General features: G+C 48.1%; 1 protein-coding gene across 1 annotated transcript in view; it reads right to left on the reverse strand.

The window, feature by feature from the left end:
* LOC119091474 (monocarboxylate transporter 12-like) overlaps positions 1-22,146 on the reverse strand; it is a 43,474-nt gene extending 21,328 nt beyond the window's left edge. Inside the window, 2 exon segments of the mRNA XM_037214275.1 lie at positions 8,167-8,303; positions 21,914-22,146. Coding sequence (XP_037070170.1) covers positions 8,167-8,303; positions 21,914-22,020 — 244 coding nt within the window. The 5' untranslated portion in view covers positions 22,021-22,146.
* Positions 22,147-26,115: the final 3,969 nt, after the last annotated feature.

Below are 26,115 nucleotides of genomic sequence, written 5' to 3' on the forward strand. Positions count from 1 at the left end.
GGCTGTCACATAATATGTTGAAATTACGAACTAGCTTCCACGCACATACTATAGTGATCTCCCAGTTGTATGGGCGTAGGCGAAGACAAAATAGCTTGAAACACCCACAGCAATTGCTTTCCACTCCGTGAAAAACATGCAGCAAGGCATGGTGACGATGGGACATATTTATGAGTACCGCAGGCCAGAGTTGAACTATCTTCGCACCGTATCAGATCGATCAAAAGCACTAGCGTCAACACTGAGGGTGCAAAGCCTACGCTCCCACAAACGGAACTGAAGAACAATCTTAAGCATTCAACCGTGCAGGATGTCCCAATTAAGCATTGCAAAATGAGGCATCGCATGTTTTCAAAAATCGCCATCAAACAGACTCGTTATCCTATCACGCAGAAACAACTTACGATGGTTGCGAGCAGCATGCATGAGACACTGTTAATGGCATTCATCGTCAATTAAAGACGATTATCTTTGTCCGTGAGGGCCAACTATTTGTTCTACTAAGTCATCCATTACCTCAAAATGCCTTACAGCTGCAGCTGATTTTTTGGACGAGTCGTCCAGGGCCCAGTGTACTAAATTATGTCAAAGAACTCAGACCGCGTTCCCGCGATGACAAAGAAGTTGTTCGTCTCGCGGATGAAAAATCTTCCGACCCACTTCCTTCCAGTGACGCTTGAATTTCTGACCGCCCACTCACGTGGACCATCCATTCTTCAAGCACCTCGTCCTCATCCCAAACAGTAACGGGTTTTCCGTTCGCCATGGGCAATGCTGGTTTTGCACAGGGGGCCGGAGTCTCAAGATATTCGTTCACCTACCAGGGCTGCCGAGAAAGTTCTTGGGCGTGGCCTCTAGGATTGCGGTATCGATTTCTGAGTGCTAGCTGAGTTGCGCCATGAGCCTGAGTCCTGAGTCCTGCGCTGCTGCAAAGCAAGCAGAGGCAGCCAGGTACCGCATCTTGACGCACAGTTTCACCACGAAGACGCAGATGTTCCTAACCCCAGTCTTCTCCTCAGCTGATATCTGGAACTGCCTACGAGACATCCACACCTATTGGCCGTAGCTGGCCTTGGCTATCCCCAGAACCCGACGCAGCAGACTATCTGGACCATACAGCAGGCTCCATCCAGTGCGACAGCCCGAGCAAAGACGATCACCAGGTTCAGCAGCTCGCAGTGGTCGTTCTGCCGTGCGTGCGCTTTGAGTCGATCCTTAACGAGCTTAGCAATCTCACCAGAGACATTTCAGTCAGTGTTTGGGGTTAACTAGTCATCCGCTCCAGTATAAGGAATTGAGTGGATCGATGCAGTTCCATTTCATTCGGAACCGTTTGAAGATGAGGATGTCCTCCGCAGGTGAAAGCTCTATGGACACTGAAACAACCTCTACGACGTTTTCGAGACTGTGACGTTGACAGTCTAGTCTGAACTTCCCGTTCTCAACTTCTGCTCAATTAGGGCGTAAGCACCATTGATTGCTCCCGTAGCCGTAAAACCAAGGTCGTAGTATCGAAGCACGTTCCATCAACCCGATCCCTTATCTGCCACTCACGCGTGACTTAAATAACGTGCTAAGGTGCTGAGCGAGGAAAAACAGCCAATCCTCCTCCATTTTGATGTGCCATGGTCTATTTGCTGGATGTGTCAAAACATTTCCACGAGTCCCTGAATATGGCCGTCTTATTTATCACGGAACTCGAACGCTCTTGACGGCTATCCCTGTTCTTTTTCAGCTTCAGCCATCCATTATCGACCTGTTCCTCTTCGACGATGTGCAGTTTCAGCCGCAAAGGAAAACAGACTACTTCCAAGCACATCCGAAGTTAGCCGCTGCTAAAGTTGTGCTTTCTGTTCGCTGAACTTCTGCGATGGATCACGATGAAAGTAAACAGTTAATGCCGCTCTTCTGGGGAGTTTCGCTCACAGACAGTTTCGAAGAGCGTGGTCCACGAAGCCCCAGTTCAATTGCAACCTGATTTCTGGACTCCGTCATTTGAGACCGCACAAAGTGATCACAGCATAACGCAAACATACCCCTCTGTGCATCGAGACGGCGCCTGGCACGCCGAAGCCACGTGGAGCGCGCCATGGGGCATCGAACGAGCCACGCCCCGCGCGCAGGACGCGCTGCCTCTCTTGCGGAGCTACCCACAACAGATAGCGACGCTCGTCATCCGTGAGCTCAGCTTCAGTGCATCAGCATGGCGCTGCCGCTCGTGTACAGGTTGTGTACACTCGATGTTAGGCTGTGTGATGAAGGAAAACTCGTGTTTCCCTGAATATGCCCCATAGCTTTAGCTTGAACTCCGCAACTCGCCGTATGACGTGTTTCCACACTCAGTGCTGGACATTTGTGTGGTGACACCTCATTCTGTGGTGGTCATCCACAAAAACTGTCAAAATCATCCAAACAGTTGCGCACAACCATTTGCTTTTCTCACGTGAAAGCAATACTGGAACTCGAGATGAAGATCGATTTTGAGGACTACGTTAAAGGCTTAAGTGGCAAAGACTACTCTGGACAGCACAGTTTTTTGTCTAGTAAATATGCCCTGCAATACGTCATGCTTTGATTACGTCACTGTATCCTATAAAACATTGATTGAAAGCCAATTAGCGGGCGTTATGTCTAGGCATCGTGCTCACGAACGTCAGGTATGAACGACTCGAATTTTTTACTGGCCTTAATTACCGCATGACAAATTAAATGGCAAGATTTCAATGGCGTTATTATAGGCCATGGATGCCTGGGTGGCCTGAAAATAGTCTCCCCGAAATAGTTTGCACATCTTCGCGGACGTGTAGCTCAGAAACTAAATGGGTTTAGGTCTTAAAAATGTCTGGGCTTGGAGCTGCAGCGAATGATCTTCAAGATGGCTGTTTCAGTCCGTACAAATGTGGAATACTTCCTTTAACATACATTGGTACCAAGAATACGGGCAAACGGGGTTAAACAGACTCATTTCAACACTACAAATACATTAATTGTATGAAATCGTAGCAACTGTGTGTCACTTTCCATCCCGCAGATCAAATGGTTTTTATGAATTGAAAGCCACGATGCGCAGCGTGGTTTTGAGTATATTTGCCCCCAAGCTTACTTTGCATCCAATGTTTGACTTTTTTCTTAAACAAGGCTAAAATGCATATGGGTTACCGCTGAGGTGCAAGTCTTAACAAGGAGATGTTATAAACTATTTTTAAATGCTCATTTGTTTCATTGGGAGCATATTTATCCAAGGTATAGTGCGCAAAAATAGGTAGGGGATTGTAAGAGAGAATCTGCATTAGCCTGACGTCACACCATAGCCCCCAAATTTGGGCAATGGCTACGGTGTCGTTGGTCAGCCTCACCTGATGTCATCAACATGCCAATATTCCTCTGAAATTATTGATGCGTAACCGGGCATGTTACGATTCCTGTGGCTGTTGGTTGCAGTAGCCGGTCGAACAAGTTGCGTGATAAGGTCAGCTTTTTCGACGACACGCGGCCTGGGGTCTCACTCTGACAGAAATGAAGCTACTAAAACAAATTACCGAAGTGGGTGGCAGAGGGCAAATGGCGTCACTAAGGCTCGACCGCAAAGCAGACTATGCACGCAAACTGGGACAAGCACTGACCGTTCACTGTCAGATAGTCGTGGGGATACTTACTTTTATGAAGTAACCTACCATGTACTCATATCTAAAGAAGCTTGGTATGCGGGCGTCAGATTTCAAATGCATTTTACGAATTGTTCGATGCTGGCGTGAACTTTGCGCGCTAGGTTGCATGCATGAAGGACTGAAACTGTGCAGGCTATCGGCGCACAAATTCCTCGGAAGTTATCACTATGTAATCGGGCATACCGCTATTAGTGAAGCTGGCGGGCCGTGGTCTCCGTGAAGTTAAGTTTGTAAAGAAATAATAATAAGTAGTAAATAGTTATCAGTAGTATGATAAGTGATACTTAATAGAATAATAGCAATATAATAAATTAAGTAATATATTTTTGTATATATATATATATATATATATATATATATATATATATATATATATATATATATATATGGATATGTCATAAATTAGTAATAAGAAGAAGTAAGTGCTATGCAGTAAGTGGTAATAATAAGCAGAAGTAGTCATAAATAACATATTAATACAAAATGGAGTTACAAGGGAAAACATTTCAGTTATGTTATCGCCGAACAATGTTGTGCAGTTTGCTGTTTGAAAATTGTTTAAGGTTTTAAATCAAAGCTGAATTTCACCGCTACATATCCTTAATCAGCTAGTAACATGCGTCTGGTTTCAAGCAATACCGCGGTGATAACACTTGAGCCCTTTGTGTACAACTTGTAACCTCTTTCGGGAAGTGCACGGATCTAACTTGTCATATAGCCTTGACCGCAGTGTAAAAAATGGCGATTTACCCGCTCTTGCGAGCTTTCTCTGAGAACTTCCGAATTTCCTGGAAAGAGCGCCATATGTTGTTGGTTCAAAGGTTAGGAAATGTAACAACCATTACATTGTGTGTCTCTATAGCTTGATTGATTGATCCCGAATATGGTGTAGGGACTAGGCACTTAGAAAGGGAATGAGTCCCGCAAGAAATATTTTAGTTTGATTTTTCCCAGAAAGAACATGAACATGTTATCTCAGCAAGCAAGTTGACATTTCTTACAAATACCAATTGCTTAAAACACTGCCATGCTTGCGCCCTGCCTGAGAAAGTAACGCGATGAACAAATACCCCGCCGTAATAAAAGTACCCCAGGCCATCGAGTTGACGCTGGCGTTCAGTTGGTACGTGTGAGGTCCATAGCTGTGCAGAATATCGTCGAAGTAACCATACAACTCCCCGCAAAAAGAAATAGCCAAGTGAATTAGGGGATAAGTGGCAATTTTCAATGGCATTAAAATTATAGCTGAATGTTTTGAGGAAACCTAATCACATAACGTGACCAGTTGGAAACTGTTCTACTTGTGGAAGCACGGCTGTTGTGATGCTTTCTGATTCTGTATCAGCGTGGAGGAGCCACTTTCAGGAGATAATCTGCAAACGCTGGCTTTCCCTGGAGTATCTTGGGCGAGATAGATGCCTCGGGTAATTGAATACTTGCGGAGTCCGGCAACCGTATGACTCAGCCTGCGCTTTGGAGTGCATCTGTACACGATGCGGCGCCTTCCACAAATAAAGACATATGTGGCAAGCTTTTGGCTTTTTTCCAGCATATTTACTCCACCAGACATGGCTGGACGTCTGTCCACATTGCCGCATTACTAGCGGCAGTGGCAGTTATTCAGATGGAAAAATTAAAGGGAGTAATGCACACTGTGTTGAGTTTTGAACAAAACTAGCCATCTTGAAGTTCATTCGGTGCAGTTCATAGCCCTGCCCATCTTAAGACCCAACCCTGTCTAGTTTCTGAGCTACACGCCAGCGAAGATGTGCGAACTATTCCGGGGAGACTATTTCAAGGTCACCCAGGCATTGATGACGTTAGAATGCTACTCAAAACCTATTACTCTATTGGCCATGCAGCGATTACGGCCAAGAGTGAGATTATTTCATCATATCTGATGCTTGCTTCAATATCTTCAAACGTAGAACATTTCCTTTAAGCACCAATGGAAGGCGCCGCAAAAAAACTGTTGCATAACACACACGTAGTCTGTAACACACTCCTGTATTGTCTCGTAGTTGACGTTATGCAAATATTTTGCCACACTGGCTTAATTTTTGGGCGTGGCGAAACTGCTCTGGATTTGTAAACGGCACTCAGCAGAAGAGTCAGGTGCAGAAAAACAACTTCCACTTAAAGTTAAGAGTACGATCCCAATGCTGCCAGAGGGCATTCGCAATAACTGATCCAACTTGAAGGGAGACAGCCACTGTTTTTGCGTACGTTGTTTTCAGTGCATACCAATAATAGCTGAATGACGTGAAACATGCTCGATAACATATCTCTTAGAACGTGATTACAAGTATGAAATCTGCAGACAAAATTCCTTGTGACATCAAGGACAGCGACACGTTGTTTGTAATCCACTTATCTCCCAATCGCATCAGTCTGTTAACTTACAGCGCAACGTGAAAACAGATTACCACACATTACCGGCCACGTGGTACGCTCAACGCAGAAGCAAAAGAGATTTAATTCTGTGGGCTAGGAGCGGGTGTGTAAAAGAGCTGCTGAATGGAGAGCTGCAAGTGAGCTGAGCTGCCAAATCATGCACGAGTACCTCAAGTTTGCGAATGCAAAATGCAGATGTTCTACATCCATTTAAATATATAAAGAGAGAGAGAGAGAGAGGAGAAGAGAGAAGAGGAGAGAGAGGAGAGAGAGAGGAGAGAGAGAGAGAGAAGAGAGAGAGAGAGAGAGAGGGAGAGAAGAGAGACGAGAGAGAGGAAGAGAGAGAGAGAGAGAGAGAGAGAGGAGAGAGAGAGAGAGAGAGAGGAAGAGAGAGAGAGATAGAGAGAGAAGGAGAGAGAGAGAGAGAGAGAGAAGAGAGAGGGAAGGAGAGAGGGAGAGAGAGAGAGAGAGAAGAAGAGAGAGAAGAGAGAGAGAGAGATGTATATATTACTATATATATATATATATATACCAGATATATATATATATATATATATATATATATATATATATATTACAGCTAATGAATCTTGAATTCATTAAATAAATAAAAATAAGCCACTTTTGATGTATGCAGCAGCGTACCAAGGAGGAAACACACTTCTGTCCTGAAACATTGATCGCGTTGAAAACAAGACATACCATTCTAAGATCCTACTCGGCGGGGACCGCCGAGTAGGATCCTGACTACCGTTCTCCGCATATGAAAACCGGTGCCCACTAGCCATCTGAACAGCCTGTCCATCCTTATTTTGCACCCGAAGCCATTGAGTAGATGTGACGTCAAAACCCGACCTTTGACCTAGATATCGGGAGGACGTGGCCTCTTCTAGGGCACCTCACCTACTTGCGCAATAATGACTTCCATTTCAAGTGTTAAACAGGCGGTATTCTCGGCCGTTCATTTCTAATTATTTTTAAATTAGTACTTTACGAAACGCACTAAAATGGCACTCATAGCTGTCGGCGGACTTGTCCAAGCTATGGAAGGAATATATCTGAGGCTCAATCACAGCAGTGATTTTAAACATCGTTATGTAAATATTTCATGTTGACAGAAACACAAATGAGTGCATAATCTCAGGGTATGTAAGGATGAAACATTGGTCGCATGCGTTGCTAGTCACGTTTGATCCGGTGGGAATTATGGTTGGATTTCAGCAAATTCCAAAACACGTTCTGACACCAAAACTCTGTCTGTTTTACGCTACCATGGTGTGGGTATGGCCGGGCATTCGAACAAAACTTCTTACTGCTGAACTGAAATATTTCCGCAGTGTCGTGTAGCATGTGCGAAGCTCAAATACTTCGGTGTGGTGCATTGCTACATTTACGATTAATATAAATGGATCGTAAAAAATTAACCAAATCCATGTTTCCAATGTCATATTTCGTCCATGTAGGTCATACATGTTGTCTAGCCGAACTATTACGCTTTTGCAATTGTTTGCTCGAGTCGTCTCGCCATAACCCTATAATAGGGAGAGCTACCGCATTTTGAACACTATTATGTGTTAGCTGACGTATTTAAAAGCATAACTTGCTCCAAAACTTGTAATGGCAAGACTGAAGCTTCACGCGACTATTCTAGCATGAAAATGGGAAAATAAAAAGCAAAAAAAGAATGGTACGGGAGTAAAAATGACATGATGCCACTTTTACCTCCCATTTTTAACTAAATCCTCATTGGGTACAACTCTCCGAAACGTTTAATTTGCAATGCATGACTACTGTCCGCTGGCACGATCCTCGACACCACAACGCTTAGCGAATGCATGTGGTCTAACTCGATTCGAAGCTGTGCCTTATACGCATGCTGAAATTTTGCTCAAATGTACCATTTGTAAAATGTGTATTTTTCCACCCGCAGCGTCAGGTTCATTGAGCCCAAAGCTGCTCGAGTACGGCTGTAACTAACGCCACGGTTGGGGACGTCCATGACGCCCACACATGAGCGGTCACCATCCGTGTTGTATATCTTGAACGCTACTTTATGTCTCGACGTTCCTGACTTCAGGGAGGGGGATGGATGCGTGATAGCCACCTCGTCTGTACTGCGGTGGCCTCAGTTGGGGCTCCTCGCTCTGAGTGGATCGTCGCCGGTCCCCAATGGTGAACTGAGGACGCGACGACTCCTCTTCCTCGGGCCGCGGCGACATTTGGATTCCTCCTGAGTGCGATCTGCAGCGAAAGAAAAAGCACGTTATAATGTTATATATATATATATATATATATATATATATATATATATTTATACATACAAGTTTACCACAGATTAGCGACGAGGTGCTGAGTAGCTTGCTGCATTCAGACGGCAGCACACACGACACACGTTGGAACACGGCCAGCTTTCATTATATATGAGTCCAGTGCGAGTAATGCTTACTTACAGACATGTGGGATCCAGCGTCCCATAGGATTCCAAGTTAATGGGGCCCTGGAGTGGCGTCCTGGTATATCTTACATTGTCCAGACAAATGTCTATTTTTCTCTTTTTGAGTCGATAACGTCGTTTAATCAGTGGCGCCTGGTGCATTGAAGGCCGTCATTCTTCACATCTTAATTCCCTACTTATAAAAGAAGGATCGCGATTTCAGCCGCATCTTAATTCTCAAATTATAAAAGAAGGATCGCAGTCTCTATTCAGCGACGTAATACTAAGCAAGATCGGTCGAAGGCGCAGAGGTGCAGACTATCTACCATCCACCATCGGAAAGTCACCACATTACCTATATGCAGATCCAGCACAGTTGGTGTGACATTCAAACGCTTGCAGACCGCGCGGCACGCTATACTATGCACAACATGACACCTCGGGGAGGCAAGGCTGACACGGTGGCAGTTGTGGAGGCGATAAAACAGTCCGCGCCACGCGGAGTGATCACGCAAGGCCTGTTCCGCCGGTGCCACCGGCCAGCTTAGACGGCCTTCCTTGTGGACTTGTACTGACCGTTTAGGCATTTTTCCCTTCAACTTTACCCTCAGAAAATTGCGTTTGTTTTAACATCTTGCCCCTTGACCAGTTTTGCATTTTTTTACTTTTTGTTTTTGTTTCATTTTTATTTGATTGTCCCTCTAAGATTTTATCCATATTCACCCCCCTCATTCTATGTTCTCCCTCTGAGCTTGATTTTGACTTGCTTTATCCCTGTCAGATTTTGCTCATTTTCACCCCTCGTCCTTTGATTTTTTTTCGTTCTGGAATTTATCTCCTCCGACTTCCTATCCTTCGGCCTTTCTCTATTGACACTCCCATCACGGTCGACAACAAACCCTTTTTCATTGTTGTTTCCTCTCGGCTATTTTCCAGTTGCCATATTTGTTCGGATGCTATACATATTGTCATGCATATCAAATAAAGTCAAATGGGTATATAATCTCACGGTATGTGAGGATAAAACATTGCTTTCACGCATTTCTATTAGTATTGAATTCGGTGACAATTGCCATTGGACTTCAGGCAATTCCAAGACACGTTCTGACATCGAATCACTGCTTGCCTCATTGAGTCACTGTTTATCATTGTCTTACCCAATCACTCACATCAAATCGCTGTTTTTTCTGCTTTGCGTTACCACGGTATGGCTATGGTCGGGCCTTCGAACAAAGCTTCTCAGTGCTGAATCCGGTCCCTTCCGTGTTGCGTCGTACGTGAAGAGTTAAAATACATCGGTATGGTGAATTGTCACATTTACGGTTAAGTCAAATAGATCCTAAAAACAAACCCACTTTATGTTTTCAGTCCGGTATTTCGCCCATGTAGGCCATCCATGTTGACCAGCCAAACCATTCCGCTTCCGCAATTGCTTCCGCATGCATATTACCTGCGAAGTTTGGCCATAACAATTGCTAAACACACAAACACACATTGCAGTCGTATCGTGGAGATCATGGTCACGGGGTCCTCACATTGATGGTGCAAGCCTGGCCACAGCACGGCACACACTCCACAAGGACAAGCGTGGGCACGCTCACGCGAGCTCGACAGCTCGGCGTGGAAGTCATCGCAGCGGCATGGAGGTCATCTCAGCGGCGACATCCCAACCCCGGGAAGCGCCTTCATCTCTGACGGCATCAGCGTTTTACAAGATCCAGTGCCATAGCTATCCCGCACTGACCGGGGAACGTGTTTAACGCCACCCGCCCCCTTCAGTTGTGTTGCCATTACTTCTGCACTGGTGACTACAGGGATCCGATATTTCAGTATCTCTCAATAAATATTCGAAGAACATTGTAACAAATTGGAGGTCAGTCATCAATGGCCGGGTCAGCGCGATGTTAAAACGCTGACCGACAGTGTAGATGCCTTTGTTTCCAAACCGTTCCACATGCTTATTTAGCGTTGTAATGAAGTTATGTGTTCTAGTACGTAACATGAGGTCATGCCGGATTACTCAAAATATTAAATTATCCTAGGTCTAGTCTCAATGTCCGTGACATTCGCTCTTCGACACTGCAGTTAGCTTCAGAATATCTTTAGTGTTTTCGCATAGCGCGTTCGGATTTTATTTCACATTCCTGATGTTTTTGTTTGACACGTCAGATTTCACATTTCGGATTGACAACGCTTGTGTCACGATTTCGTGGCAGCTCAAGCCGAGCCCATTGCCATCATAAGTCACGTCAAAATGGCGCAACATAGGCAAGCGCTTAAAGGATTCCACGTCCGAGCAGATGATTTCGGACTGCAGTTTGCCGATAAGTCCGCAATGTGTCATGCGGTGTGACTTATAGTCATATTACTCACGAGTTCAGGCTCACAATCAAGCACAGAAAAGGGTTCATTTCCGAGCAAATGGTTTTGGAAAACAGGTTGCCGATAACTCGCAACGTGTGTTGTTAACTTGTGACAGGTTAATCTAAACTGCTGATCATCCGGGTAAAGCCATTATAACGTTCAATTCAGTCTGTACATGCCGCGCGCATCACAAAGAAGGCGTTTTGACCCGCGCTCACGTAAATTCATTATAACGCTCAATTCAGGCTGTACATGCCGGGCGCATCACAAGGAAGGCGTTTTGACCCGCGCTCACGTAAATTCAATCATAAAACACGCATCATGCCTCGCGTTGAGCCTGGCGCTATGTTTTAGCTCTTTACTTTACAAGACCCTGGAGGTGCGCACACTCAGAAAATATGTTGAAGGGTGGTTAAAACATTTTCATGGGAACCGCACATTCGTATAATTCCATGCCACGGGTCAGCGTCCGAGCAGCGGGACACAAGCAGGTGAGCCCAATGACAATTCTTTTCAAAATTTCTGAGATGGCTTTACCTGAGATGATATAGGGTCGATAGGCACACAAAGATGAGCAAACACACTGTCACAGGCCTCCATACTTGTCAGAGTGCGTGTCGGAGCACGTCCTCACTAAGGCTGAGGATTCGGATTAGCAGGATTCGTATATGCTCGAAAAGGTTCCAATCCTTTGGGCGCTCACATCCTAAACAAAACAGTTTGGGTACAGAAAACCGCGATTAAAATTTTCAAAATCACACTGGATCATAAAAGCCATTATCTAAACGTGCAATTAAATGTATTAAGTACTTGTATGTGTAAGTAAATGTATTAAGTATGTTATGAAAAGTAAGTATTAAATGCAAATATATATATATATATATATATATATATATATATATATATATATATATATATATATATATATATGTGTGTGTGTGTGTGTGTGTGTGTGTGTGTGTGTGTGTGTGTGTGTGTGTGTGTGTGTGTGTGTGTGTGTGTGTGTGTGTGTGTGTGTGTGTGTGTGTGTGTGTGTGTGTGTGTGTGTGTGTGTGTGTGTGTGTGTGTGTGTGTGTGTGTGTGTGTGTGTGTGTGTGTGTGTGTGTGTGTGTGTGTGGTGTGTGTGTGTGTGTGTGTGTGTGTGTGTGTGTGTGTGTGTGTGTGTGTGTGTGTGTGTGTGTGTGTGTGTGTGTGTGTGTGTGTGTGTGTGTGTGTGTGTGTGTGTGTGTGTGTGTGTGTGTGTGTGTGTGTGTGTGTGTGTGTGTGTGTGTGTGTGTGTGTGTGTGTGTGTGTGTGTGTGTGTGTGTGTGTGTGTGTGTGTGTGTGTGTGTGTGTGTGTGTGTGTGTGTGTGTGTGTGTGAGAGTTTACAATGTCTCCAAATTATCTGGATGTCACGAGTATATATCGGTTTTGCTTTTTCGGACTGAGTCACTTGCTTTGTTGTTATTGCATCTGAATAATTCAGATTCAAATATACACTAACCAAGTCCAGTCGCGTATACAGTTTTGAATTCGAATGCAAATCCAAACTCACATAACCTGGGGTTTGAATCTCAAAATGCTGCGAAACTCCAGCTTAGCACTCTCCCCACTATTTACTGAAAAGTTGATGCGCTGAATGAAAGCACATGACAAGATAATTCACATTCTACAAGAAGACAACGCGTTTGAAATATCGTGAATATGTGTGGTACGAGCTGCGTCTCTAACCGACACACGAAAAGTCTGTCCTGCGCCCTCTGTTAGCATGCACTGCTAGATTTTAGCAGGCCGGTCCCAGTCTGGGTACACCACAGTCGTCATGTACATCGGGCATTGCTCACAGCAGGAGTCGCTAAATATAAGGGATCCAAAAAAGCTACAGCTGATCGGTTTTCGTTGCATTTTAACGAGCGTAATCTTTCGCCGGAGCGTGTACCCGGTGCAGCAGACAGATGAGGCTAACTGACATCGCTTGCCTCTCACCCCGGCAGCAAGGGCGTGCAATGCAGCGAATCGAAACCCTTGCCTCTGGTCTCTGAAACGGGCAGTGAAAATACAACACTACCCCCCCCCCCCCCCGTCCTCCCCCGCCCCGTTTCAATTCTGTGAGCTCTGGAGTACAAAGGGTTAAGTTGGAGCATGCACGGTGGTTATCAGTGCGATTAGCTTTGCATGTCGATGCTCAAAAATATAAAATCACAAATACTGAAAGTGAGGTCTTCATTTGGTGATCTCTCCTTGTCATACCAAGTGTAGCCTTTAACGAAGTGTTTCGCTTGCTTTCTATGAAACGTACTTCGCAAAAAATTTGTGTTTTACAAGTTTGGTTGATTTAAAAAACTTATTGTGTGGAGGTCAAACAAAATATGTCTGGTCCGCTGGTCGATCATTGATGTTCGGAAGCCTTCAAATGTTTTTGTATTTTGTCTTATGATACTCTACTGTTCAGCTCTCAATAGCACCAATCGTCACATATTTTCAGGGAATTTTATTTGCTGAGGTGGCACTTTTCTTGATGAGTTAAAAATCATATTCAGGCACCCATTATTTTTTGGACGCGACCAAGCTGGTCATACATAATCTGCGTACAAGAGCCGGTTAAAGATTATTTGAGTGGCCGAATCAATAATGGCAATACGACATGAAATGGGACGCAAAATTGTTCGGCGGTAACGTGTACAAAAATGCTGCCCCGTACAGTTTCATTTTGCATTACTTCTTCACAAACTAAACTTCTGTATGATTACTGCCGCCCATCAACTACGGTAGTCGCGGCAGCCCCGATTAAAAGTCATTATTTCCAAAGGATTTGTGCGGTGATGGTCCGTCCGGCTTCCGTCCTTCATACATGCAACCTGGCGCGTAAAGTTCACGCAGGCGTCGAGCAATTAACAAAATGTAGTTGAGAGCTGACGCCCGCATGCCAAGCTTCTCTGAAATGGTGGCATTAAATCGGGCGTAAAACTGAACGCATCTAAACTCCAGTTTACAACTAAGTAAAAGACAAAAATAAAAGGCCGTAATGGCCGAGCGGTTAGCGCCTCGGACCCGCACGTGGAGGCCTGGGTTCGATCCCGGCTACGCAGTGGTCCGTGAGCGCAAATATGGCCAATGCGGTCGCTCGTGCTCCATACAGGGAAAAAGGGTATGGGATATTCCCTTAAAAAATGGGGCAAAATTTACAGCATCTGCGCTTCTAAATATATATTACAACTTATGTTGCATGGCGATCAAAATGTGACCATCAGAGAGAAGCCGATGACAGCAAAAGCTGAACATGCTACCCATGGAACGAAACAGACCTCATAGAACCAGCCTATGATAACCCGAAGATAAAGCCTGCGACAAACAGCCATAAAAACTGTCTTTGTTTCTGTTGCCCTCCCCTCTCACGTATGCCTCACCTGACACCACCGCGAACACCAGCAAACGACCTGCCCGCGGACATATCACATGACCCCGGTCGCTGGGCTCCTCAGTTCCCACTGTGACCAGCGCTGTACACCGCCCACCGCTGGCCCGGGGTTCGGTACGACACGGCCGGAGTGTGAAGACAGCGGCGCTCGGGCCCACGGCTCAGCGATGTCCGCGGCTGTCGCGCACTGACTGGCGGCAGTTATCGGTCTGACCGGGGCGGACGCATCAAGTGGCAGCTGAGGTGCGATAGAGCCCCGGTAAACACGCAATCTCGCTGACGCTCTCTTGCCCTCGCCGTGGCACTTGCCCCGGCTCTGGTTCTGGCCGTGGATCTCGCTGTGGAGCGTTCTCCTCTGTCTCTCTGTCAGTCTCTGTCTCTCCCTCCCCTTCTCTCTCTTCCTCTCTTCTTTTTCTCTCGCCCTCTTTTCTATTTCGATACATGTTTTAATACATTACCGTATGCTTAATCGTGCACCTCATTTTCCGAATCGCATATTCGTTCGCTCCACACGGATTACCTGAGGACGTGAAGAGTGGACGTAGCCCAGGAGATTCACAAAACCATCAAACTCCACCAGTCTCACTCACTCGCCTCCCAATCCTGCTTTGCACTAGGCCATGAAAACCCGCCACGCAGCTTACATACGTGCATGCCAGCTGCCCAGAGGCGGCAAGTGGGCGTAGCGACACCTGCAAAAGCAGCGGCCGGCACCCGTTTCGCCCTCCACCTCCCTTCCGATATCATCTCCGTGTACTTTGGGCGGTAACGGGGCGCCTGGCCGGGGTGCTCGCCGGGTGAGAGCGTCGCCAGCAGGCCTGCGCGGCCTGGCTGACGGCCGCGGTCGCCGGCTTTCGTCAGTTCTCATTACACGGTGGCGGACACACCCGGCTACCTCACCCCGCAGCTGCGGGCACCCAGACAGCGCGACCCGACCGGCCGGGCGCGGCCCGTTTGCAGCCGCGCCGCGGCCCCCAGCGCGTCATTCCGCCCAGCGCTCGGCGGCGGCGGCCTCTTATCGAATCGTAAAGCATGCGGCGCGGGCTGGGCGGAGCCGGGCGGGTCGCGACCCAGCTGGCCTCCTGACCCGCCCCACTGTCTGGCCCTTGCCCTGGAGCATGTGGAGCCGACGCGGCCACCTGGTGACGCGGCATTGCCGGCACCCTGTCACCCCACTCGCGGCTGCTGACCGATCGCCTGCTGGCACGAGCTGTGGCAGCGGATGATCGGCGCGCGGGTACACACGGTGCACTCTCTGTGTTGGCAAAGGAAGTAATCCGGATGAACACCAGCAAAGTCTACAACCATCACTAATATCATCCCGGGATGTCATCAACACCATTTTGAAATGTCAAGGAAGAAAGGGCGCCGCAAGTTCGCAGACCGCTGAACTTTTCGATGGGCTACTGATTATCTCCATCTCTTTAACAGGCTAACTTGGTTTGGCAGCCTTGCAGGACTGAAAATAGCTCTCACACTGAAAATGTCAGGAGGGAGCGTACCCTGAAGTTTCGAGTCTCGAAGTCTCTGCACACTGCAAACTGCAACGAAGTTTCGAACCTCAAACTCCGCTGTGGTACACTTACTGTGTTGTTACTGATGACCATCAAACAGAATGGAATGAGGAAATCAGGAACCCACGCAAGCTGCCCCCGCGCTCTGTGAATGTCAGGTTTCTGCGTGACACCCCTGTATCTCCCAAGCATCTTTTTGCAAATATCTACAACGGCTCTGAAAAACAGTCTATCTAGCAGCGTTCCAGATACAGCAGTGGTGGCATTACGCTGGGGAACCCAAGATGCTCACGTCATGTTTTGCATACAGTTCGGCGTGAGGAGGTCCTCGGATTTTTCAAGCTCACTTCCGCTACGGCTGGCAACTAGGAAAGGGCTCAGGGCGAAAGAAGTACCTGAATGAGATCTGGCTGCAGTACCATTGTACTTTGTGCCCAACAGGCGTGATTCTCCTTTTTGTCCAGACCTAGCCGTGGATCCCTACACCAGAAATCTCTCCAGCTATGGAAGACGACAGAGTTTCAGCCGTGCCACGTGACAGCAAGACCCAACATTTATATTTCACCCCAGTGTATAATACAAACATATGACATATCGCACAACGCAAGCATAAGCAAACAACAGACCAAGGCGGGTACGCTTGTGTCTATCCCGCTTTTACAGCCGGATGCACAATAAAAATGTTTGCGCAGACAAGACTCGTGCACGGGAAGAGCTTAGCCTTTTGTGACGCTCCACAGCTTCACGCCGGCCCCATGTCGTCTTTCACAAGACATGCGGAAAGTGAGCTCATTTTCACCGCAGAAGCGCGCAGAAACGCCAGAGAGCATTTTGCAAACAATGAGAGGTGACAACCACAAAATTTACAAAAAGCGCGATACTTACGTTGCACTGAAACCTTTCATCTTGAAAACTTCTACAGACATAAATTGGGAATGGAACGATGTGCATATCAGTGGATCTGATTCTTACCCCCTGTGCGCAGCCAGGGGCACCCGCCGCCACATATCATGTGTCGCATTTCGCAGAACCTGCTCGCCAATCCCTCTCGTCGTCTGCTGGATACAGCGGCGCAGTTGCCCGTTATTTCGTCCCCCCCCCCCCCCCACCATCCCCTCTAGCACCTGCTGCATCACTAGACAACAGAAAAGCTCCATCAGTTGAAGCGGCGGTTGGGGGGGGGGGGGGAGGGGAATTGCTGCCACGTGGCACGTCTGGAGCTACGTCGTTTTCCAGCAGCCCTGGCGTAATGATCCACGGCTGCGTCTGGACAGAAAGGAGAATCACTCCTGTTGGGTAGGAAGTCCAAAAGTACAGCAGGAGGATCTCATGCCGGTAGTTTTCTCTGTCCGATCCCCTCCAATATCGTTAACCGAAGGAATAACAACTGTCAGGGACACTTAAATTAGGGGGACCGCCGGCCAACCCAGAAAATTGCGAAAAACCTGCATATTCCCTCGTATTTGCCATGATCTGGGACATCGTCGCCGGGTCTTGAGTGGCAGCCACAGCTTGCAGCCTGCATGCATTTCATCGTCTAAGTACGCCAAGTACGACTCGGCGTCCCTGACCGCATCCTTTCCCGCCTCCGTTCGTATGCTAGAGTGCAACGGGCGGCGCAGACGTGTCTTCTGTGTGTGTGATACCTTCGAGGCATTTTACTACTTCCGTGGCTAGCTTGAGTATATTTCAGTGCTCTGTTAACGAGCGGCTGGCTCTTCCCGATTCTACGAGCTAGCCAGCGCTGTAACGCGGCCTGCCTTATGCCGCATGACTAATGTCAGGTCCTCATGCTCCAGCCGTCCACTTTAAACCCCAATGTCCCTGGAACCATTCTTTTGTTATGCCGTCTCTCAGTTATGTTCTTAATAAAATCATACACCTTTGTGCGGGACATGTTCATGGCTCCAGAACAACATTCTATAGTCGATTTGGGCCATCGTTTGTGATTTGAGGCAAACTCCGCTACTTCTGTCTACAGCAGCCGGCTTGGGATGAAGTTCAAGCTAAGTTGACTGGTTAGGAAGCTGGTTTCTTCCATTATGTACGCTAAACGCAATCAATCGCATCGCGTTGAGGAAAAAGAGTCGATGAATCGTATCGATTTCTTTCAAATGAAGCCGACGCAAAAGTCATCCAATTTCATAATCATCACCTGCTAGTTCTGATAATGATGACTTGGGGAATTGGAATCCACTATTCCTCCACTGCGAAAACCAACTCGCACTTTAAATCCAATTTGAAAATCGACTCACGCCCAATGTCGCACGCTTCAAGCAGGAAATTGTTGTCCTAAAAAATATGATGTTTCACATTTGTTAGTATAAGTTAGTGTTACGTTACGAGTTCATCCGTTACTATCAATAAAGGCTTCGCTCTTCGCACCATGACGCCATCTTCTTTTACAACAATCCAGTTAATGCACGCCCCTCCGACACCAATGCCGGTCAGAGCACACGCAAGGGAGAGTGGCGCATCGGCACTTGGCTTGGGGACGCCAGACAACCAGCTAGATACTGCGGAACATACCGGACCAAATCACATGGTAGGCAGATCACGCAGCCAGCTTTTAGACGGCAACGTATTAGCAACGAGCAGACGGAACCAACCACCTCATGTGTTTTAATGACACACTGGAAAGCAGATTATTTACGGTAGTTTACGACAAACGGCTGGAATGTGGCGAAGACGGTCAGGCGTATGATGGGAACATGGTGGAAACGTCGTGTTAAACACTTGACCACAGCTGCGTCCCCCGTTTGCTTTACTGTCACGAGCGTTACTTCTCATGAAAGTGCCCCATCCCGGAGCTGACGAAACCACTGACAACATTTCTGGCCATTTTATCCCCGGATTTAAACAAAGCTTTGAATCAACGTTCCACTGATGCATTATCTAAGCCCTCAGCGCTGCTTGCAAAGACGTCAGCGCACGGCGAGAAGGAACAATATTTTCCGTGCGCGGCGGCGTCGGCCGCGCTCGAGCGCCGTGGTGACGTCACGACCTGACATGTGATCGGTGTGTGAGGGGGGGGGGAGAGGGGGGGGGAGGGACGGTCCGTGCAGGAGCCAAGCCGCTGAACAGATATAGCGATCGCCCAGTGAGTGAAAGCTGGGGTCTGTTCGCACACAGCCTATGGCCGATGTGCGGACGGCGGTATTTTAAAAGTACCCCCGGCCGCACACATTATTTGCACAGTCAATAATTCCGAGCGATCCACGGGTGCTGACGGGCTTAGAAATGGCATTTAGGGTGCATTTTACGTTACTAAGACACTAGCCAAATGCTATCAATCCAACTCGCTGGTGACACTACGGTTGCCAACGGCGTCGCCTCCTTGCGCGACAAAGCAAGCGGAAACCGGCTAGCGCTCACAGGTTAGCGGTTCTGATTTGATTAGAACTGTCTCACACGTCATGTGAAACAGGACTTGTGCCCAGCGACGTCTTTCCCGCCTTTGCCTTGCCGATCGTAGGATGGATGCGAGTGGCGGTCCCGCTTCAAAATAAAGCGGCAAATGTTCAGTTGCAGACACGGCAGGCGGTTGCATCTCAGCGGCGCGACCGCGTTTCTGCCGCGTTTCCGTTGCTGTAAGCGGCGGCCGTGCCTAACAAGGCCTCGACTCTCACGAGCGATCTCCGCCTCGCGCACTGGGAGCACGGGCTCGAGTGGCGGGCAGCGCCCGCTCGCTGTCGGCCGGTGCCTCGACTGCAACAGTCCAAGGTCATCTCGCTCGTCCGGGCGATCAGCTGATGTCAGCAATCGATACGGAAGCGGCGGGCTCGGTTCGCCAACGGCAAGTGGCACGTGTCATGCCGGACACCGACACCAGTATCGATTCCGCAGCTCGAGGAGGGCCGTTTTCGCGCCGACGCCGCGACGTGAGGTGGGGTCGTGAACGAGGCAGGGAGGAAGCGGTGACGGCAAGGGTCCAGACGACGCCTTGCTCCCGTTCGGACCGCACGTCTGCCTCACTGACTGACTTACGTGTGACACGGTGGTGGACAAGCCCGCCCACATTTCTCTGCTGCTCCACTTTCGTCTCGTGTTTACAGGATTCAGATATGGTTCATTTGATGACGCAAGAACACAATTTCTCGTGCTGAATTGAAGAGTGTTGAAACCGCAGATGGGAACAAACCTTGGAGTGGCTTGGAATCCTTTCCACCAAGGCAAAGTGATTTGCTGCCATCCCCTACGTGCCAGATCAGACCGGGTCTTTGGCTTCCCTGTCAAGTTACCGACAGCATAAGGAAGTCTTTCAACGTTCGTCTTCCGGGCCCTCAGTCATGCAACAGTAAAGTTGCTCTCTCTAACGTCTGCCTGGCGCCGGACATACATTTGTGATATGAACAAGAACTGCATTAAGCGGCTAGTTGTTCGCGTTGTCAGTTATAACGCTGAAAATGATCAACTTTCAATATTTCATAACACACCAATGGTTGTTTGACCTTTCCATTTCACCACTACCTTCTGGCATGCTGAAGGCCGTTTTTTATTATAACAACTCATATCTGAATCAGGCCACGGGTCTAGTGAGAGCAGGGTGACCGGACAAGTAAAACAGTCAGAACATGTCTGTATCAGGTAAGATGACTTATTCCACTGCGCACAACAAACGGTCATGACTTTTTCATGATCCCCGTCGGTCGCTGTCTGGGTCGGGTATTCGGTCATTTGATCGTCTCTGTCCCTGTCCCTGTCTCTGTCTCTGTCTCTGTCTCTGTCTCTGTCTCTGTCTCTGTCTCTGTCTCTGTCTCTGCCTCTGGAGGTTTCGCTCGTATCCTTCGACATTTTTGCCCTGTATTTGCACCATGATCTTTTTGATCTAAAGCACATCAGCATAACCAATTTTCACAAACACGTATCAAATTCAAAGTAGGCTGGCGCAAACCCTCACTTTCCGGGTCCCAGAAACATTGGTGAGATGCTTCGCTTCCACCCACACATCTGTCTAGAGCGATCCTGGATCCCCACCTAATGCTGGTTACACCATGTTTTTATGTATTTCCATTTGTTTCCCATGGCTAAGTTTTTGTGTTTTACTACTCTTTCAATTGGGACCGTTCACCCAATACAAAACCTCGTTTTTAATATGAAAACCCTTTCTATTTGAAGCAAACGTATCCTACGCCCTGCGCAAGATTGCAGCTTGTGTTGCTTTACAGGGACTTCTTCCCCTCTAATTTTTACTCCGGGTCTATCGATATGTGAACAACATCATCACATCGTATCCGAAAGCCTCAGTGTGTCTATATTAATATAACGATATATAAAAACAGCCGGCCTTCTGTGCTTCTCAAGCCGACCTGTTCTATCAAACGTCCAGCACTCTCGGTCCTCACATTTAAATTACGAACTAATCTTCCTTAATCAACATCCAACACAGCATCCTAAATGGTATCAATCCTAATCCCTCGCCATTTTCAGTCCCGCTCATTACACAGGCGCTATCCTCCTGACCTTATACCCGTCCGTGAGCTTGTTATGTATCCGTGCCTCATCTGTCACAGTCCTCCTCAAAGCCCTCACGCTTGTATCCATCGCAAATGTCTTAGTGACCTCTTCTCTCACCCCAGCGTCTATCATTCTCGTCTTTCAGAAACACCATGCGAGGGATTAGGGTAGTTCCGAAACGTAAGGATGTGGGACACTGTCAGTTTAACACCAATTTTTGCCGTGCATCACTCTGACAATGTGGTGGCAAGCAGAACGTTATGACCCCGGCCACCACAACCATACATCCTTTCCACGTCTATCATGCAAGTACTCCCTCCCACATCTAGCTTGCAAAATCTCCCTTCCCACGTCTATCATGCAAGTACTCCCTCCCACGTCTATCATGCAAGTACTCCCTCCCACGTCTATCATGCAAGTACTCCCTTCCCACGTCTATCATGCTAGTACTCCCTTCCCACGTCTATCATGAGAGTATTCCCTTTCCACGTCTATCATCCAAGGACTCAACATCATTAATTCTCATCAGCCGCCAATGCCATTTCCCTGAACCCGAACCCATCACAGGACTGACAACCACGACACACCAATCAAGTAACAAAGACACGCCTAACGTGATGCCTTTCGAGACAGCGACACTATCAGGTCACGTGTCGAAGCCGGCCTTTATCGCCGCGTCCTCACTTGTCGCTGGCGTCCTCGTCCTCCTCCTGAATGGTGGGCATGGTGGGGTTCCTCGGCAGGTGCGGCATCGACTCATCTTGCGCCAGTGAGTCATTGACGTTGCCCATGGCTGTGAGCGTCGCTCACCGGCGTCGGCGGCCGGCCGCGGTCTCAGTCGCCCCCGGCCGCGCCTCTCCGCGTCGGTCTCCTCTCGCACGCCTCTCCTTTGTCCGCGGGACCCCGCGCGCGTGCCCACCCGCCGCTGGCACCGACTCAACTGAGCCGGCGGCGGCCGCAGTCGATCGCCTCGGGCGTGGGCCTGCGCAGCGGCCGCCGACGTGGGCCGGCCGGCGTCGGCGGCCGGCCCTGTTGGAGCGTCGCCGACGCCGCGGCCGGCGTAAACAGCTGGAGCGCTGCCCTGCCGTTCGGGGCGCCCGCCGGCGACCAGGCGCCGCGCTGCCTTGTGGCCCGGGGTCACGCCAACGCCCGGGTCACTGCCCTTGCAACAGCCGAGGACGGGCACAGGCAACAGTTGGGACGCTGCCAGCCGCGCCAGCTGGTGCAAGGTTGTTGCTCGTGTATCAGGGCGCTGCACCGCGCTCGGCAGCACGCATTGAATAAGATCCACGTTGCTGCCTAAATCCAAGAGTGAGTTTACCAAACAAAATGTCTGCATTTTTTTCTTAAGCGAGTGGAGCAGTCCGATTACACTGAGTGGCTTTTAACTCAAAGGAGTCCTTTTAAAACTCGCTGTCCGACACCCTGTGTCACAGCTCGAGGAAACACAAATGGCTGGATTACCGCTTCATTAGCAGAGCGTCTGCAGTTGCTTCTGTGCTCGCGGAAGTCTTACACGAGTGTATTCACTTCACGAAGGCCGTATGGCGAGGCATCGCCACAATTACCGTTTCGGGAAGCGCCTCCACAGTTGTGGTTCTAGTGCTATATGTGTTGAGCGCGGGGGAGGCTTGCAGTGAAGATGATGAGGTCGTTAGGCAGCACCTTTAGCGTGAAGTGAGGCAGTGTGCTGGGAAAGGCCCGTTGGTCGGCAGGAAATTAAGTCATGTCATGGAGTCCGGGATTGTTCGGAGGACGGAAAAGCGACGGGACTTCGAGAGAGGCAGGTGATCTGGCCGTGGCTCGGCTTGTATTGAGGAGGGCGTCATGAGGGATTGCTGAAAGAGAGCGCGATGCCGGGTGGAGCGCGGAGCGCGCGTGATTCAATGCCGTTTTTTGTTGCAACTCCACGTTCTAAGGTGGGGAACTATCAGCTAGAGCTCGCGGGTTCTACTTATGCACTGAGCATAAATATGGGTAGCTATCGTCTCTGTTACAGTGGCCAGGTCAAGGCAATATCCAGTGCAGCCGGCCGCACCCAAGCTAGAATCGTCAGAGCGGTGGTGCAGGCTGACCGTCAGCAGGAGCAGCAATGCGACATCTGACCCTGCCGCAGCGTCGAACGAGCCGCCATGCTGACGTGGCCGACATCTGATCCGCGCCCCGGAGTCAACCCGCTGTGAAGGATAGGTGTGCTTCCGGCCGACTCTCAAGCAAAATATGCCGTCTTCGATGTGGTTCCGTCCACGTGTGCAAAACCGAGGGGAAACCCCATCTGAGAGGCATCGCCTTGTACCGAGCATAAACCTACTCGTGCTCTCCGCGGAGGATTTCTCCGCGTTTTTTCTCATACATGCCCTCCCCAACTGTTTGTTGCTTGCTGCTCCTAAGCAATTCGAAGCAATGCCACGAAACGTTGTGTCTACTCATAGATCTAAAATGCACATGTTGCGATAGGTTAACTGTAACCAAAATCGGGCCAGCAGAGACCATTCCAGGCCGTTGTTTTGGGGAGGCAGCCTGCTATGCATGCAGAGCAAACTTGATCGCCACCCTCCCGCGGCAGTTCAGGGTTCAACTGAGCTCAGTTCATTGTGGTAACATCACCAAATAGTTCCAGGCTTTTTATAAATCCATGTCGTGGTTAAGAACAGTAAGTGGAGAAAGATAAACTCACGCTTGTCACAATTCAGCCAGCTCATAATTTACAAACCAACGCAGCAACGTACACTCAGCTCAGCTGATCACCTCGGAGCAGATGGTAAATAACGTTTGCCGTGAAGCGTTGCAGGTGCTTAGTGTTTTGTTTGGCGGTTGGCAAACGGTCGAGCAATTTCGCAGCTGTGCGGCTAAGTCTAGACTTCCTGGCGTTCGTCTTGGCTCGTGCTGTTTTAAGTTTTCGCATCTGTTGAGTAGTGTAGTTGTTCCGGACTGTCTGGAATCATGGTCGTAAATATGTCGGCTATCCTGTGTCGAGTATGGTCTAGGTATGAGCTAACTGGCGATAGTTTTAGTAGTAGTTTTTAGCAGTTTATTATTAGTTTTAGACCAACAAAGTTACCAAGCATGTTGCTTCCTCTGAAATTGTATCATACCTAATTTTGCTCATCATGAAACGTGTGCCAGAAATAGTTTTTCCACCCGATGAAGTTGTGTGGCGCCTCATGTTTGGTTAGCCAATGTACAGTAGCGAACTGAGGAAAGATGCCGCATGTTCAATAAGCGAAGGCGCAGTAGCGAACTGAGGAAATGATGTGGTGCCGCATGTTCAATAAGCGGATGTGCAGTAGCAAACGGAGGAGATTGTGTGCTGCCGCATCTTCAATAAGTGAATGTGCAGTAAGGAATTGAGGAAGTTGTGTGATGTCGCGTGTTCAATAAGCAGATGCGCGGTAGCGAATTGAGGAATTGTACGATGCTGCATGATTAATAAGCGGATGTGCAGTAACGAATTGAGGAAATTGTGTGGTGCCGTATGATTGGCAAGCGGATGTGCTGTAGCGAGGACCGAGGACATGATACATCATTTCACCAACTGAAGCTCACGGTGCGAAACAATGTCGTTGGATGTGGATGAGGGCGATAGGTGTTTCAGTACACTTTGCTGTCAGTTGGTTACTGCGTCGTTGCAAGGTTAGGTTCTTGTCAATAATGATAGACAGATTCTTGACAGCCTTGGTTTCAGTCACTGTCCATATTTCAGTTTGGGTGGCAAATTTGAGAACATCACGATGCACTTTGCTGCACTTTTTGGCGCACCTCGACGGCACTTTGTTCCAAGTCTGAGAAGCTGAGCTTTTGCCGCGTTGTTTCGATTTTATTCTTGTTACACCAGTAAAGAAGTTGCGAAAGCGCGTTTTTCAATCGAGCGAAGCAGGCAAGTCAGTGTCGTCGGTAAACTGAAAAATAGATTATCGTCAGCTAAACATCGAGAAAGTAAGTGTCGTCGGCACTAAAAATGGCGGTGTGCCAACTTCTCGTCCGAGAGGTTGCAACACATGAGACAGCTCAGGCTGCCATCTTGATAGACGTTATTTGTGTTTGTTGGTGATTCTGAAAGGGTTTCACCTCCGTCCCTCTGAGAAATTCTGTGACCATTGCATCAATTTTTATGTCGCCTGGAGGACTGGGACATTCACAACTGACTCCGGTTCTGGACGGCGAACACAAAAGGTGTTCACTTTTGCCGATGTCGGAGCTGTCACAAAATGCACGTCTCAGTATGCGGGCAGCTGATACCGTCCGAATCGAGAGCGCGTTTTCTCGGGATTCAGCTTGCGGAATGTGTCGCACGAACATCGCACGGGGCTGGCAGATAAACTTTGTATACTTGGGCCGTTTTCTGCTACGCTCCAAGCTGTATTATGCCTATTTTGTACATGACGGTGCCTCAGATTATGTTAAAAATTCCTTAACCCGCGCCCGGCCGAAAGGAAAGGGGGAAAGTTGACTTCCCTCCTGTGGTTTTTCGAGCACAGGTCAAAAACGAACGCCTGCAGAAACACAAAATTTGTAGTACGTCTATTAACTTGGCATCCTTGGTGCAAATTGAAGCTTTGATTTACCAAGCTCAGTGACCTAGGTCAGGTCAAAGAGGTCAACTTTTAAAAAGCTGTGGCCACACATAACCTTTTTCTGAATCATTTGCAATTTTTAAAACCTGTTATAGTAATAGATCATGATACTTTGTGACCTAACATACTGCATAGTTTTTGTAAAATGAAAATTCAGTGATAGCAAGTCAGGCAAATATTTGCTGTATTTTCGTCAAGAACAAAAAGTTGTACGTTTTTTGTGGTTTTAGTGTTTGAATTTGTGAGAATGAGTGCTAGCTTTTATGCACAACCATCATATAAACACAGAACACATGACTTTGACCCAAGGCC

This window comes from Pollicipes pollicipes, unplaced genomic scaffold (genome assembly GCF_011947565.3).
Source record: "Pollicipes pollicipes isolate AB1234 unplaced genomic scaffold, Ppol_2.1 Scaffold_3447;HRSCAF=4054_pilon_pilon_pilon, whole genome shotgun sequence".
Taxonomy (NCBI): domain Eukaryota; kingdom Metazoa; phylum Arthropoda; class Thecostraca; order Pollicipedomorpha; family Pollicipedidae; genus Pollicipes; species Pollicipes pollicipes.